Below are 16,238 nucleotides of genomic sequence, written 5' to 3'. Positions count from 1 at the left end.
TCAGTTTATTATAGGTGTTGCATCAAGATCAAGCTGTGTGGGGGGAGGGGGGGTGAAAACAGACATGCCAAGGCGCAAAGAAAACGTGGAAGAAAAAACATTAGCGCGTGGCGGCGTACCGTCTCGTTCTATAAAAAGACAGAACGTGGAGCAGATTTAATCTCAGATCTCACCGGGAGATCGCCTTAACCTCGGCAGTTCGGGCTCGTCGGCTCATGCCAGCAAACGTGCTGGTGTCATGACGCATGGCTCAGATAATCAATGTGAAAGAGGTATTGCTGGCTATTAAAACGTGTGTGTGTGTGTGATGACAGTGGGTCGGGGTGTGAGGGGATGTGAGCGGATGCCTTCGATCCGGCGGGTGAACTCGTGGGTGCCACGAGGGTGCGGGTGATGTTTGGTGGTGGTGGTGGTGGGTCGATGTCACGGGAAGCCGCCGCAGAGTGAGGAGTGTGAACAACTGCACGACCGTCACTTCCTCCGTCAACACGAGCCCCCCGGTGACAGCTGTCTGGTCGCCACGGCAACGAGTGCCACCTATTTGATGCCGCGCTTTTATTTATACACTTAGCTCGACTTTCAAGCGGGCGGGCTTGATCTTATCGCATGAATCACCCGGCTGACGATCTGATAATTACACTCTCAGGACAATATAATAAAAGTCGACTTTTTTTAGTGTGCAGTGTTTACTCTGCCGGTGTCAAAGAGAGGGGAAGTGTTATTCAAGCTCATTATCCCACAGATTTCTCCTTTTGCGCTCTCTCAGACTAGCCGTGCTACATTAGCCAACATTACTTTTTCCTCATTACTGAGGCCACAGGTCCGACTCTTCACCCAGAGCCCGAGTCGCCACAGGCACACTCGGAGAGCGGTGAGTTACGGCCGCCGCTGCAGTGGGGAAACATGCTTCAAGTGTTTGGGGAGAATCTTGATTGTCGGCGAGAGGAGACACATTTTAGTCGGCAGGAGGTGATTTGTGAGATTACTGAGTCAGTGTTGGGTCCGCGAAGGTTCAGCTCAATCACCCAGGTGGCGGCTACGATGGAGATACGTGCGATACAAGACCCGTCCTCAATCAGAAGCACGAATTTAGTGTTTGACTTCGGATTAAAGGCAGATATAGCTGAAGCTTAAATCTGGGACTGGATTGTTTGAACGGTTTTAGATGCGAGTATAAGACCTGGAGTTTTGGACCGGTGTCTGGAGAATATATGACGTGTTAACAGTTTTTCTACTGGAATCCTTTTATTTGTTTAATCACAGATCTTCAACTGATCACTGCTTCAGTGTTGACTCAAGAACATCTCATGTCAGAAAAATGTCTTGTTTTCAGTTATACGTCGGAGAAAATGTAATTAAAGACACAATGAAACAAGATGGAGATTTCTTATTAAGTGCAAACCTATTTGCTCCATCTGCTTGTATCAGAAATGCCGAACCGTCGATATTCAATAACGAATTAGCTAATATTATACAAACTCACATTAAAGTGTGTTAACAAGTCTTGTGGAGTGCTACAAGGTATTATCAAGCCTTGTGTGGCTCCAGAAGGAAGCTACATGTGACCTGATATAAGGCCTCCAGTGATGTCACTCAGTGGCTGCTAGTTGCATTGTGGGTAAAACAGGCTTCAGAAATTGAAAAAAGAAAGAATGCATGGATTGAAAAAGGTGACATCTCTTACCTGTCCATAATGAGTCCAACAGTGGTATGTTATGTTACAGCGACCAGTGGAATGCTTTTTTCAAAACCTGGTGCCTACATTACCCACGATGCAACTGAGTGGGCAACGCTGGAGGCAATTTATCAGATTGCATGTAGCGGTTGTTTAACAGCCTTTTGTTTATTGCTTAATAAACAGTTTATTGAGGTTTAAATTGCCTGTTTGCTGTAAAATACGTAACTTAACTAAAGATAAATTAACTATAAATTTACCATTTACTAATGATGGTTATAATAAACTCTGGTTTAACGGGGGTCTTAGATAAAAGCATTGTGATTTGTGTATTGGATGATAAAAATAAAGCTTGACTTGATATAGCATTAAATAAAATATAGCACACTGCTCATTGCATTAGTGTTAAATAAAGTTTGTAACTCTGATCAAAAACAAAAGCAGAACTAAAAGTGAATGTACAATATTAATAACAGGGCCTAATTAGAGCTCTAATGCAAAGCGCTGATAAGGTGTCAGCTTGGCTGTTGACGACGCCAGCGCCTTCAAACTTCATCGCCTCATTAAAAGGAGTTTACTGGGTGTCAGGTTTTGTTTTTTTTTTTAATCCACGACAGCGAGGTGGAACGACTTTACATCAGACACAAGAAAGACTGTCACCTTTGCTCTCGTCAGAGTCTGAAACGTCTACTGACAAGGCGGTGAGCGGAGCCTCTGTTGGTGACAGATCTTTGTCACTTTCAAGATCTTTTACACGCACAAGAATCTATAAAACATTGTAGGAAATACATAATAGGTCTCCTTTAATCTGCCGGGTCCATGTGTGGGGGAACAGTGTCAGTACGAGCCTCAACAAGTTCCTCAACAGTGTCAGGTGTGCTGCAGTTGAGCTGTTTTTGTCATCGTCCTGTCATTCTGGTTTCATTGTGTGTGTGTGTGTGTGTGTGTTTTATGTGTGTTTTCTGTTTTTGTCTTGTTTATTTTACATCTGCCTCTTCCCATTTTTAGTGTTAATGTCCCTCACCTGTGTGTCCCCGCCTCCCTCCACCTGCACATCATCCCCTCATTAGTTCTGTTTGCATTTAAGCCAGTGCGCTCCACGCTGTCTGTCAGTTCTCACCTTGTTTCCCTGTCGTGTTCGCTATCACGCTATTCAAACGTTTTTTTTTTTTCTCCTTTGGAAATGGTTTGACTGCTTTGCCCTCACTTTATATCCGAATGGTTTCTGCACGCGGCGAAATTAAAGGGTAAAACGAGTGCCGATGGCTGCAGTTTGACGAATATCCTCCCATTGGTTGCAGCACCAATAAAATGTAAATGCCTCTGTTGTTTGCACATCCTCCTCCTCCTCCTCGATGCCGACAAACAGAGACCTTTTGTCCTTTTTTTTCTATCCTCCCTGATCCGACCTGCAGCCATGTGTAAACTCAAAAAACCTTTAATTCTGTGATTCATAGGCCTCCTCGGTCTTGCCTTTGCGACAGGCACCAGTCGGCTGCCGCTGTTAATGTCTCTCAGCGAGAATTTATGCCTACATCCGCGCCGCTCTCCTCCTGTCTGCTGCTCAACCCATCAGAGAATTCCCCCAACCAAAGGTTCTGTGGAACGCCTTGCATCAGAGCCGCACTAATGAAAGGCATTATACATTACAAAGTGTTTGATTTAAGCATGATTTACAGTCCTTTTTCCCTCAGCAGAGAGGGGGGGGAAAAAAAAAAATGTAAAATTCCTGGAGATAAGCTCCGGATCCATCTGCGATATTCAAAAGGGACATCAAAGGGTTCAAATTGTGTATAGGAGGTGACGACGTAAGAGCCACAAAGAAAAAAAGGGGTTTCTATCAGATGTGGGATTTCCATAACAGAGTGAGAGGCTTGCGAGTTATTATGATCCGCCGAATCAATGGCAGCTTTCATGATATGCAGCTGAGCATGCACAACACCGCGTGTCGAGGTGCGTCTACCTGTCACTGATCTGCCGCCGACACAAACATCACTTGTTGTCTGCGTGCGTGCACAGATATCCCCCAAATGTTCTTGAAGTAGAGCAGATAACCTTTTTTTTTATTTTCTCTCTTTCTCTGCCTTCCACATAAATTTCCCCTTGCGCTGCGAAACCAAACAGTAAACACGCTCGCAACTGGGGAAAGGGGGGAAAAAAAGGAAAAAAACACAACCGCAGCATAGTTTGCGATTACTTCTGCTGATGAAAGAGCAACTATTTTAATTTAGTTTGGAAACAGAGTAAAATATTCATGAATTTTCACCCCGCCTGCCAGATTTAATAATTGGCAGGATGTCGTTTTTACCACCTACACCAACCCCCTAATACCTGACAGCTTGTAACCAGCAGCATTTAATCACAGCTGACAACTGATAATCCATGTCTCAACACTGATGGATCATTGGCTTTTATTTTTTTCCCTTCGCCTTCTTCTTCCTCTTATTTTATGTCATTTTTTTCATTTAGTTTTTGTCTTGATGTGCAACGTAGGGGCTGTTTTGTTTTTGGGGGGGGGGGGGAGGAGATGTGATAATTTAGTGAGAATTGGCTTTTAAGAATCTCTTGGATCACGTCCGAGGGTGTGAGTTGTCACAGGGTTGAGTTTTTCTTTTTTTGTTTTTTTCTAGATTGCCTACAAAGGGATCCGCGAGGCTTGATCTAAATTTATAAGGACACTGCTGCAGTAACTCCCACTTTGATGGCCGTCTTGGTGGCTATCATTTGTCGTCCATATGGCATGTCTGTGTGTGATATGCCTCTCCTGTACAGCGTGTACTGACTGAGACGCTTTTTTTTTCTTTTCTTTTTTTTCCCTTCCCTGCTGCACAGACGGCGCTGAAATTAAAGCTTGGTGTTCTTCGCTGAGAAAGAGATACTTGATTCCCAGATACCACGTTTATTCGGATTAAAAAGAAAATCATTACAGCTCATGCTAGTGGGTGTAAATTGGTTTATTTGGGTAATTTGATTTCCTGCATTATTTATAGTTGTCAACCGCGCCATATAATAAAGGCAGTGAGAATCTGTTTAGTCTGTGTTTTTTTTTTTTTTTTTTTTCGGAGAGGCGAAGTAAAAGTGGGCCGAAACAAATAGCGTTCACTTGTTTAACTCGCAGATATGAACGCTTGTCTTGTTTCGCCTCGGGCGAGAGCTGTTCTTATCGTGAGTCATTTTCCTGCTTGTAATAATGAAGTGGGAATGCCTGACTGCATAACATATGCATTTAGTTTAAACAGATTCAGCGTGACAACATTCAGCGGACTCACTTTGTTACATGTTGGTTAATGCAGGCGGTTACGTGGGACCTTCCTTTAGATATTAGAGTAAGAATACCGTCTTATATTCATTAACCCTGTGATATTTTGTTGTACTGAGCTCTGATTGAGCCGTCTCTGGCAGGTGGTTGAAGTGCAAAGCTTTGTTCAGGACCTTTTCTTCAAGAAGTGGCAGAAAAATGATTCTTAATTTTTGATTTGCTTTAATTTCATGTTAGAGGAGTGAACAGGAGGAGGTGAATGCATACGCCCCCAGAAGTTGTGATGGCTTTGTAATAATGTGTCAAAAGGCCGATCAATTTAGATGTTCATTAATGGTGAAGGTTTCTTACAAATACTCATATTACCATTACCACCCAATCACCAGAATAAATGTGCTATTTTTATTGTATTTTATTCATCTGGTTTATTTCTCAGGGGCAGTGCTTATTGATGAACTGTGAACTGTGAATATGCAATAATTAGCAATGAGGCTTGTTTTCATCCATAGTCCTTGGCCAGGTGTGAACTTGGCAACCAAAAATCAAGAAACAAGTTTATAACAACAAACATGATCTAAGCTGCGGATATGCTGAAATCTTCAGGCTCTGTTTTCTATAATGTTTGCTGATGGTCTAATTAGGTTTGAGAAAATACTTGGTTAGGGTTAGGAAAAGATCACATTTTGGCTTAAGTTACCTTTAAGATTAGTAAACTACAAATATAAGGACGTTTTGGTCGTCACCAACATTGCTGATGATGTCCTGGAGTTGTCAGAAACACCTGGTTTTGTCTTGCCACCACAAAGGCAGAGTTTCCTGATGTCTGCTTCAAAATATCCAGCAGTTTCACACTAACAGATATTGAAACACAGTGGTGAACAGTGGTCACTGGATTGACACCTGTCTCGCCTGTAGTCCACCAAAGTTTGATATATTAGTCAGGACTAAAGATGTAATGTATATGTGATATGATACGTTTTGTGGTAATGTTAACATTGGACGTAACTTATAAACAGTCTACAAAGGTGTATTAGGTGTAATGTCATCATGTATTCAATGAAAGAACTGTCACTAATGAGGGAAATCAAGAATATCACTGATGATATCGGTAATAATTACTCAACAATGCTGGATTTATGCGAGATGAAACTAATTCAATACTTTTAAGAAGTTTTTCTTTGACATCATTTTTGAAATACTTGATTTCTTGATTTGCAAGTATAAAATGTCGTTGATTTAATTTGCAGATTTGTTGAAAGTCTACTTGTACTGTATTCAGACGGTAGAGATGCACATTGGTAGAGGCTCATGGCTTGAAAACTGTGTGGTCAGATAAAACAAACAATATATTTCTGTCGTTATTGCCCGAAGGAACAATGAAACACAAAGAAAAAAACCCATTGTCTTTTTTGTTCCGTTGGATTTGATCGTCTCGGCTGAAAGAACAGTTGCTGGACAAAGATTTGGTTTGGGAGAAAACACTTCCCAAAAGAAAACACTTCATCCCTTCTAAGAGGGTGCCAAGCTCTTGCCAAATAAGCACTTACTGTACTCCAAGAGATAAATGACACAAAACCTCTGCCAAACATTATCAAACAAATCCTTTTCCATCAATCAAAATCGAGCTGATTTTTCTCTCCCGTTTCGCTTACACCATTACTGGGACTTTTAAGAAAGATTTATGCCTCAGCGTACATAAATCTATGACAACAGAAGTGATGCAAATACAAAGGCTTGGCAACAATGCTCTCCTTAAACCGATACTCTAAATGCATGCACACATTAAACAATTTACAGCTTGAGTTAACAGCTAATCAGGCAGCCAGATCGGATAAAGATCAGTGAGGTAACTAATCTTGAATGTGTCTAATTGTCTCCTTGGTGTTTCCCTGTTGCTCTCAGGTGATACAGACCATCAGCGCGGTGGATAAGGACGAACCTCTGAGCGGCCACCGCTTCTATTTCGCTCTGGCCGCACCGGCTGCCGGCAACCTCAACTTCACTCTGCGAGATAACAAAGGTATAACTCTTGTTGTTTTGTGATTATCTTCAGTAGAAGTAGGAATCTGCAAGTCGAGGGTCTCTGCAGGTTGAGAAAAGTCTTGAAAAGCTTCCTCAAAAAAAGTTTTAAGTTTAATTTAGTCTTAAAAATGTCCCCTCAGTTGTGCTAAGTTTTAAGTGGTTTTGTATTTGATTGAGGGTTATACATCCAAACGAAAAGAGGAGCTCCAGTCATCACAATCAGACCTTGAGCACTTACTGTCATTGTGCAAGATAAAGTAGCTAAGAAGCGTATTGTCGCTGAATTGGCAAATGTCGATTTTAGACTTACGTCGATATTCTTCATCGCTGAATTGGTTTGGCCCTTCATGACTTTCCCTGGAGAATGATAGTTGTAGTTGAGTCTTATCCTTATTAGGTTGTCAAATATTGATGCTTTTGCTTGGTGTGCGACCGAAGCTGCCAACCCAGAGCGCCAGTCGTTGTCAGTAAGTTGATGAAGGTTCTCGGTCATCCAGGTCATGCTGATTCTAAGTGCTGTATCGTAGGCAACTGGACTCGTTTCAGTCCAGTTGCCTACGATACAGCACTTGGAATTAGCTGTCAGTAACATCCATTGCTGATCTAATTCTTCCAGTGTACTGTAAGTCCATTTTATTTAACCGGAAAATTCCTTCAGTTTGAAATCTCTTTGCCAAAGGAGACCTTGCAAAGACCGACCACCAGTTACAGTGTAAAAAGAAATGAAACACAACAGCCTTGAAATCCAAACAAAAAAAACAGAAGGAAGAGACTGAATCAAGCTAAAATAAGGCAATTATTTAATTTGAGTTATTATTTTTCAGTTTAATGGACTTTTAACACCTCTTTAAAATGTTTCCAAGGGGACTAGATTATTAAGATGTAGCACGGTCTCCAGATTATTCAAAGTCAAGGCTACAAAGTAGAGGAGGAATGGCTTTTCACACAAAATACAAAAATGTAGTTTCCTGTGCAGACTAGTGCTGCACTCCAGTCCGTGTTGAAGGTCGGAATTTTCCACTTGAAATTTCTAACTTCCGACCTCCAAGTGTTCGAAGTGCACGGCCCCCAAAAGTTAACAACAAAAATCTGACTGACTGTGACAGAATGATGGCTCCTTGGCAACACCAGTGAACCCTCAGCAGTGCAGCCTGCCTGCATATATAAATAAAGAAGAGGTGGTGAATCGACACATGAGGTGACAGACGCCATTATACATTTTATTTTTCAGCAGTATTATCATTGGAAATGTGTCTAAATATTACATTCTCGAACCTAGCACAAATACTTTTGTCTACAAATACATCCTACCCTCTTCCCACGAGGGTGCTGCCATTGTTGTTTGACGTCCGACAACTGGTCCCCCATGAAGTTGGGCTAGATCAATGTACCCCAAATTAAAAAGTAGGAACTTGGAGGGGCCCTTTGGATTGTTTTTTTTCTAGTAGGAGGTCGGAAATGTTTGTGTTTCAAGTTGTCTGGAACGCAGCATTACTGACACCCAGTCTACCAAAGCATTAGCTATACAATGAGGACATCCGTAGGTGATTGGAGACAAAATCCACTGTACATATTTAGCCCCCACTTCAGAGACAGCTGTGGCAGAGTAGTTACATCTTTTCGGGTTGTCTGTCCCATTGGGCCTTGAGTGAATTCCTCCAAATTTGTTACAAATATCCAATCTGACACAAGGTCAAACTGTTTGTGGTGGTCGAATGTAAAGGTTACCGTGACCTCACGTCTTTCTCATTCTCCCAATTGGAGATTGCGACCATATTTCACATTTGGTCAGATACTGAAATCACTGACACTAATCTTGGGTCGCCACCTTGAAGCTGTGGTGACTGGCGAGAACTTTGGAATACATTATTGTCACTTATACTGACTCACCTCTTTAGGGAGGAAATCTTTTGATGGCCAGCATGCTGGAGGAATTATTGTGGCAAGAAAACCAGTTTTCAATCTTCACCTGCACACCTGACTCGTGTTGTAAGGACATGAAAATTGTAATCTTCTCCTTTAATAATCCCAGGAAAAGTGATTGGTATGAACTATTAGGAAGTACTTTTAAAGTGTTACATAATTATAGATAATTGTAGGCCTTGTCATCCCTGCTGCTTTTCCATCATACTTCAAACAGTGTGATTGTCAAAGGTATTTAATTGTGCTCTATATGGTCCTAATAAAGTCTTAGATTTAACTTGGTGAACCCTGAATCAGTCACCGCTTTAAACCTACATCCTTGTCAAGGCTCCGAGCGTCAGATCAACGCTGTTGCAATGCAGCTGCTAAATCAAAACTCTCAGAGTCTGTAAAAGGTCTTCATCAAGCTAGGTACGGTCTATTTGCTGCTTACTTCTCTACTTTCAGTTGAGCCTTGCAGCGATGCAATCGACACTTCGGCCATTGCTCACTCCGGCTCTCTATATCTGCCCTCCATCTGGACACAATCCACTCTGCAATCTGACTCGGGAGAAGAAGTACAGAGTAGCCGGTGCCTCCCGGCGTGCCCGGCTGTGCCAAATGAAACCATAATTCTGCTATGACAATGCCCTCACTACCTTTCTCTCTTTTTTTTTCTGTTGTTGTAATTGTTCATCAAAACTGAATGCAAAAACAAACTTTTTGCTGCAACTGGAGCAAACTCCATTCGTGCCACAATGCACGACACCACAGCCTTGTTATTCTCTGTGCGAGGTCTCTATGTGCTTGATCACAGAATAACTTTAACCTCAACACACAGGCTGAAAACTCTCTTTGTAGCATCATGATTTGCACACCACCTACACGCCAAGCAGTGGGCGACTGAACAAAATTAGCTTCTCCTAAAGGAAAACTTAAGTGTTCATTTGCATAAAGCTTCAAGGACATGAGCGTTAAGAGTCCATCATCGGTTTGCTTATGCATTGGATCCCCACCTCTTTATGTGCAGGGCCGACACATTCTCTTAGGTAATGCCCAGAGTTTGGTGTTTGGTTCGAACACGCTGGAGCTCGTCTGAGGCTGCTATGTTATTTCAGTGGTAGCGGCAGCAGCAGCAGCAGCAGTCTGGTTGTGCTACTGTGATCCATGTGAGAGCAGACCTGTGAGTGGTACATGATGTTCCAGGTAACCTCCGTGCAGATTACAAGCAACTCTGCTGCAAGACAGCTTTGTTAAAGAGATGGGAAGACCTTGGTTTCAGAATGTTGTGTATGTGTATCAACACTTTTACCAGACATGAATGTAAATCAACATCTGCAGAAATTCAGCAAATATCATTTAAAGGTCCTATTTGCAAGATGGCTGATTAATGAGTCCTATTCTCTAAATTGTGCACTTGAGTGATCCCAAACGTTACCAACAGTTTTCAAACCCAGAGAAATCCACAGTTTTGTTCAAGTGACGGCATGTTTCATTTTGGATGACTGTCGCTATAATTTTCAACCACAGGAGGTTACAAAAGGTGAATAAATGTCCCTTCAATCAAACTTTTAAACATTAACTTTTCCATCAACATTTCGGCCTGAGTACATCTGATAGATGGTGGTGGTTGTTTAACGCGGAAGACAACAACTCCCAGGATCCAACGCTACTTCACGATGTCATCAAACCCATAGCGGCAGAAACTAAACTCAACTAAATCAATTTATTACAAGTAAAGGGATATTTCTGCTTTACTACTTCTCCAGTGCCCTACGATATAGCACTTAGAATTACCATGACCTGGATGATTGAGAATCTTCACCAACTATATTTAAACATACTTATTCAGTTTTCCTGCTAAGATTTAGATGACAAGATAGATACTCGTCTGTAAAGTATGAAGTTAGAGGAAGGAGAAGGTTAGCCGGTTAGACTTAGAACAAGGATAACTTCCTGTTAAACAACTTACCATCCTTGTATACATTTTTGTTTGTGTGTAGCTCAAAGGTAAATTACGGTATTTTTTAACCTGGCCCAAAAAGTTTTGGGATTGGCCCAGTAGACCTCTTCAGCTGGCAGCCACAACAGGGCTGCAGTGTAATTCTTTGGGGCAACTGCGACGGGATTCCGACTGCTTTTTCTTTTTTCTTTTGCCTCTGATGGGCTGAAAACAGAAGTGATTCCTACGGATATAGAACAATTAAGCGAATAACAAGGATCTTTTTGTAACCAGAAACACGTTACCATGCAAACACCAAATTCTGCTTTGTAGAACAGGCTTCCTCCCGCATTGAAAGTTGGATACACCGTATACCTATTCACCACCTCAACCTCTACACCATTTCCTGTCCGTTATGCTAAACTTCTTCATCCAACTGGGACATAATTCCCTTGGATACTGTGACTTCGGATATACTTTTTTTGTTAAAACATAACCACAGGCACAAAACCCAGCTCCCATAAAGAAAACTTTCTTCCAAGTTCGTTATAGAAGCTTTTTTTTCTGGCCTGATCCCTGACCTCAGCTCCATCCAATACATTTTGGATGAACCGGCGCACGCTAGATGTCATTGCCCGGTATCAGTGCCTGACCTCACTAATGTGGCTGTAGCTGAATGGGAGAAAATGTTGTGAAAAGCCCAAAACCAGAGAGAGTGAAGACTCCTGCGGCATCGTGATTTTTGGGGAATGAATTATTCAGAGATGAATTCAGGTGCTTACAAACTTTTGCAATGTAGCTTTTGTGTCTGGCAACTTATTTTAACTTGGGAAGAGGATAAATGTTGAGGACATGACCAAATATTTACACATTTAGCGTCTGAGCATATTTATTTAACAATCTTAAGTGTTTCACGTTGAACCCATCCGCTGTGTGTTTTTTTCCCTCAGCCGTGAGAACATTCTGCCGATTTGGCTAATATCTCGATATTAATTTCACCTTGTTCTGAGACTCTGAGAGCAAAGCGAAGAGAAATCTGAATATCGCTCTGGAAAGAAAAGGGAAAAAAAAAGAGAAAACACAAAGGAGTTGTCTGTCAAGGCCAGAATCTACATTTCAATTGCGGCTGCTCAATTTGAAAGCACATTTTAATCTATTGAAATAGTTGTCATGAAATGGCTTTTTTTAGCTGCTGTAATGACATATTGTTCTCCTCTGGCTGCCTCTTTCTCTCATTAACACTCAGATTTCATATAAGATTTTACCATCACACCAAAAGCTGTTATTAGCCAACAGGTGGTCAAGATCAGGCAGAGACGCCACAGTGTGTCATGTAATGAATTGTGTTAATGACACCATCTGTTGCCTGCTTCTCATACTGTAAAATCATTTCAAACTGCACAGCCCCAACACGGCAATCATCACAGAGTAGAAGTTAAGCCTCTTGCTAGTCATATATATATGCAGATCATTGCTCGCTTGAAGCCAGTGAACCTGATATGCACATTAAACGCGACTTCCTTACAAGTCTGTGTGCTTTTGCTCCTGTTTTGCAGACAACACGGCGTCCGTGCTGACGAAGCGAGGCGGCTTCAGGAGACGGGAGCAACCCGTGTATCGGCTGCCTGTGCTGATTGTGGACAGTGGAAGTCCTGCCCTCAGCAGCACGAACACACTCTCAGTGCGGGTGTGCGACTGCGACTCCGACGGCGTGGCCTTGTCCTGTGGAGCCGTGGCCTACACCGCCACGGGCCTCAGCACCGGCGCCCTGCTGGCTATTTTAGGCTGCATCATGACGCTTCTGGGTAAGATCCACGTGACCTCACTGTCAGGCACTCAAGTCCATCCGATAACGAGTGGAGGAGGTTGGAGTGCAGCTCAGAGTGAACATTATTGTAGAGGTGGCCATTATTTCTAGCGGATGTGAGGACATTTCATCTGGAGACTGGTTTATAACGTGTCCCGCCGAAGTGTGGCAGTGGTGGAAGACGTATTCGTAGACGTATACTGACTCACAATACAAGTAAAAGTCCTGCATTCACAATTGTTCCTGAATATTTGATGTGTATCATCTGCAAAATGTACTCAGATTATCAAAAGTAAAAATAAAATGACCTCCATGAGTGTAATTTTACAACACAGGGTTGCTACACGAACATAGAACATATACTATGCAGTCATTTAGGCCATAAACATTTCTATAGAAAATGTATAAATATGTACTATGTTGCTATATTACATCAGGATGAATGTAAACAAGATGGTGATGATGTGGTCGGCATCTTCACATCAAAAGGTAAACATCTGGTGCACGTGGCCAATAGCTTTTATAGCGTTTGAGCTCCGTGCATCAATGACGTAAACACAGAGTCCGTCTCTCCGTGTCCTGTGTTCTGTCTCTCTGGATCACAGCCCGTCCAAGACAAACAGCTTTACACAGGATGTTTTGGTGCGTAACAGCCTCTGGGTCCCGTTTGTCTATTTCATTTCCCTGTGACCGGACATTAGCCAGAAGCAGCCTTAAATCCGAGCTGGATTAGCGTGGTTCTCTTCTCTCTTCCCCCCCCCTAGGGAGGTCCAGCTGGTGAGGTTGGATGGTCGTGCAGTTATCATCTCAGAGTCCACTGGTCTCCAGTGTTATTGAATAAATTTATGCAATGTGTATTTCAGCAGCAAAGCCACAAATAGATGACAGTTAACAAGGCAAATGAGTAGCGAAATTTGAGGGAGTGTCATCTGCAAAATGTACTCAAAATATCAAAAAGTCAAATTAATCCCATGAGTGCAAATGCTCACTGGTCTGTTCCAATGAATGTGTCTTCAGATCTCAGTAATTAAGTAACTAACTGAATCAGTGCACTGTAAGAGCTTCATTTGCTGTTAACATCATTGCAGTTATAGCACAAGTAAATGGCAGTGGCACATAATCAGAAATTAGCATGAAGCAACAGCAGGCACATGGTCCTAGCATCCACGGATGTCCGGTTACTTTCAAAATAAAGCTCGCTGTCAGAAATTTCACCTACAGTGACATTATTATTAATATTGGGAAACGGTCATGGTCTTTGTGGTCAGGTTTAGGAAAATATCTCACCGTGGGTTAAAATAACTTAATTCAGTCACATCACTCACATAAGTCTCGTTCCGTTCTTTACGTACGTTTCTTTACTTGCATGACATGAATTTAAAAACAACAAGTGGGCTGTGAACCACTATTTCCTGTGTGTGTGTGTGTGTGTGTGTGTGTGGGGGGGGGGAAGCCTTGTTGAATGACACATCCAACCACCCCGACCACTCGCTTCAAGATGTGATGCTAGACTGGGAATTTGCAGCGTCAAATTTAGAAGTGAATGACGTCCGGCCAGGCCGCTGACTTTAACAGGCTGGAAAGATTCAACACTGGCAACTGTCCACGGTGATATTTCCCTCCCACTTCCCTCCTTTCCGCGGAAAAAGAAAATACTAAAAATGACTGGCAACACTTTCCAGTTGGCCTCCATTCGTTTCTTAAGCTGCAGCAGGAACACATTTAAGCTAACGACCTTTGCGGTTCACGTTTAGGTTCAGATTTAAGTGGAGGTAATGCAGATGCATCGCGCCGCGCTTCCAAAAACACGGCTCACCTCGGCAGACTCATCTTTGCTGCTATGTATTCTTCAGTCATTCGAATGATGTTTTTGCGGAAAGAGGAAAAAAAAACAAAAAAAAAAGTTGCATCTGGAGGTCTTGCACATGTCAAACCTGGGGGGAGCTATCTGCCCCTCATATTTCCTCTTTGGTAAATACATGTGACCCAGGTCAGCCCGCTCTGAATAGCAGCCCGGCTGTTTACAAGTAAAATGTTGTTACTGAAACCCTGCCAACAGAATCAATTACCTAGAGGAGGTATGCTGGGTTTTTTTGGGGGGTGGGGGGTTCGGGGAATTTGAGTGTTAAGCTTGACCCATCAAGATGGTAAAAATGTTTTCCGTGGGTTGTACGCTGACGGAACACGCGGCCACCCAGGGCTGTTACCTTGACTTCATGTGAAAGATTGAATCCTTGCTTGTCCAAACTTTAACAAATATACGGGAATAACATAATTTATCCAAAAGAAGTGCTGGCGTTATATATTCATCACATCATTTTATTGTCTAAAAAAAAAAAAAAAAAGGACGTATTTATACTACTTTTTTTTTTTTTTTTTAACCTCCTATTGGCAGCGTGTCAGTTATGTGTCACTGCTCCTGCTGCGTTCGAGCACGCTAAAAAGAATAAAGTGTAACGATGTGCATTTTCATTGAGAGAAAACGGCGCCTGAAGGCAGCCTGAGTCAGTGATGAGATTTCAGATTTTCAGATCATTTTCCCGTCTGCAGGAGCTGTCATGATGGCTTCCCCCAGATACGTTTTATAAGCTTTAATTATAATGCTTCATGAAGGTCGGAGGGGATAACTACTGTATGGAAATGCTGCACATTTCAAGGACGGGCCCTCCTCTGCCGCCGCTCTTCCCTTCGCAACGCCATATGTTAAGATGTTAGTAAAGACACTTGTAAATGGGAATTCATTAACATAACCTTAAAGATGCCGCGGCGCTGAGGCATCACCTCCAGGGCCGCATTATTACTCATAAAAACCCACAGACAAAAGCATTACTACATCGAGGCAGAGTCGTAGTTTAACGCTTAGGCGATCTTCATTGGGAGACGAGGAGCACCTAAGCAGAATGTACAATAACCGAAAATGAATTCTTCGATGGGGTCAGGCTCCGCTTCGTGTTCCAGTACCCTTGAAGAGAGATTTCATTGCAGCAGAGAATACGTTTTTGTGATAAATGAAAACTTCAAAAGAGCAACAGGGGGAAATGCGGAGCCACACAACCCTGAACGGGGTTTCGCTAATGAAAGCTGGCTCTATTCTGCGCAGCGTGGCCTCAGGCCACGGGCTTAGAACAAATGGCCTCCAGTTTAATATACCTCCAAGTTGCCTTGTCTGCGTGTTTGTGTGAGGGGTATGAGTGTGTCCTCAGCTGTCTGCATCAGTCTGTTTTGCTCAATTGGATCAGCCTCTTCCCTCCTTTTCTCTGATTCCTTCTTTGTGCATATTCCCCCTTGCAGCGCCTCCTTTTCTTACCTTCTATTAACAGCCTACGCGCGACCGCTCTGCCCAATCCTTTATTCTGATCTTCCTTGATGGTCTTCCATCAGGACCTCTTTCAATCTCCCAGGTAGCAATTGAAGCTGTGATTGCGTGCGATTGTATTGTTTTGGATGAGACACGAACCAGAATAAGACCTTGCTGTCATCCGCTGCTGTCAGTCTCAAAAATCTGCCTGTTTTTTTTTTTTTTTTCCTTCCGTCCTTCCCCTCCTTCCTCCATCAATCTCGCTCTCTCTTCACATCAGGTGAGAGGAACACACACACACACACACACACACACACACACACACACACACAC

The 16,238-nt window shown here is 42.6% G+C and overlaps 1 protein-coding gene across 3 annotated transcripts in view; it reads left to right on the top strand.

Annotated features, from left to right (window-relative positions):
- Positions 1-16,238, top strand: part of cdh7a (cadherin 7a) — a 118,322-nt gene that overhangs the window by 93,712 nt on the left and 8,372 nt on the right. For all 3 annotated transcript variants that reach the window (XM_030399059.1, XM_030399062.1, XM_030399061.1), the window contains exons 10-11: positions 6,837-6,954; positions 12,357-12,605. In XM_030399059.1, coding sequence (XP_030254919.1) covers positions 6,837-6,954; positions 12,357-12,605 — 367 coding nt within the window. The remainder of the gene's footprint in view (positions 1-6,836; positions 6,955-12,356; positions 12,606-16,238) is intronic.

The sequence above is a fragment of the Sparus aurata genome, chromosome 19 (genome assembly GCF_900880675.1).
Source record: "Sparus aurata chromosome 19, fSpaAur1.1, whole genome shotgun sequence".
Lineage (NCBI taxonomy): Eukaryota > Metazoa > Chordata > Actinopteri > Spariformes > Sparidae > Sparus > Sparus aurata.
This window is presented reverse-complemented; position numbering and strand designations above follow the sequence as displayed.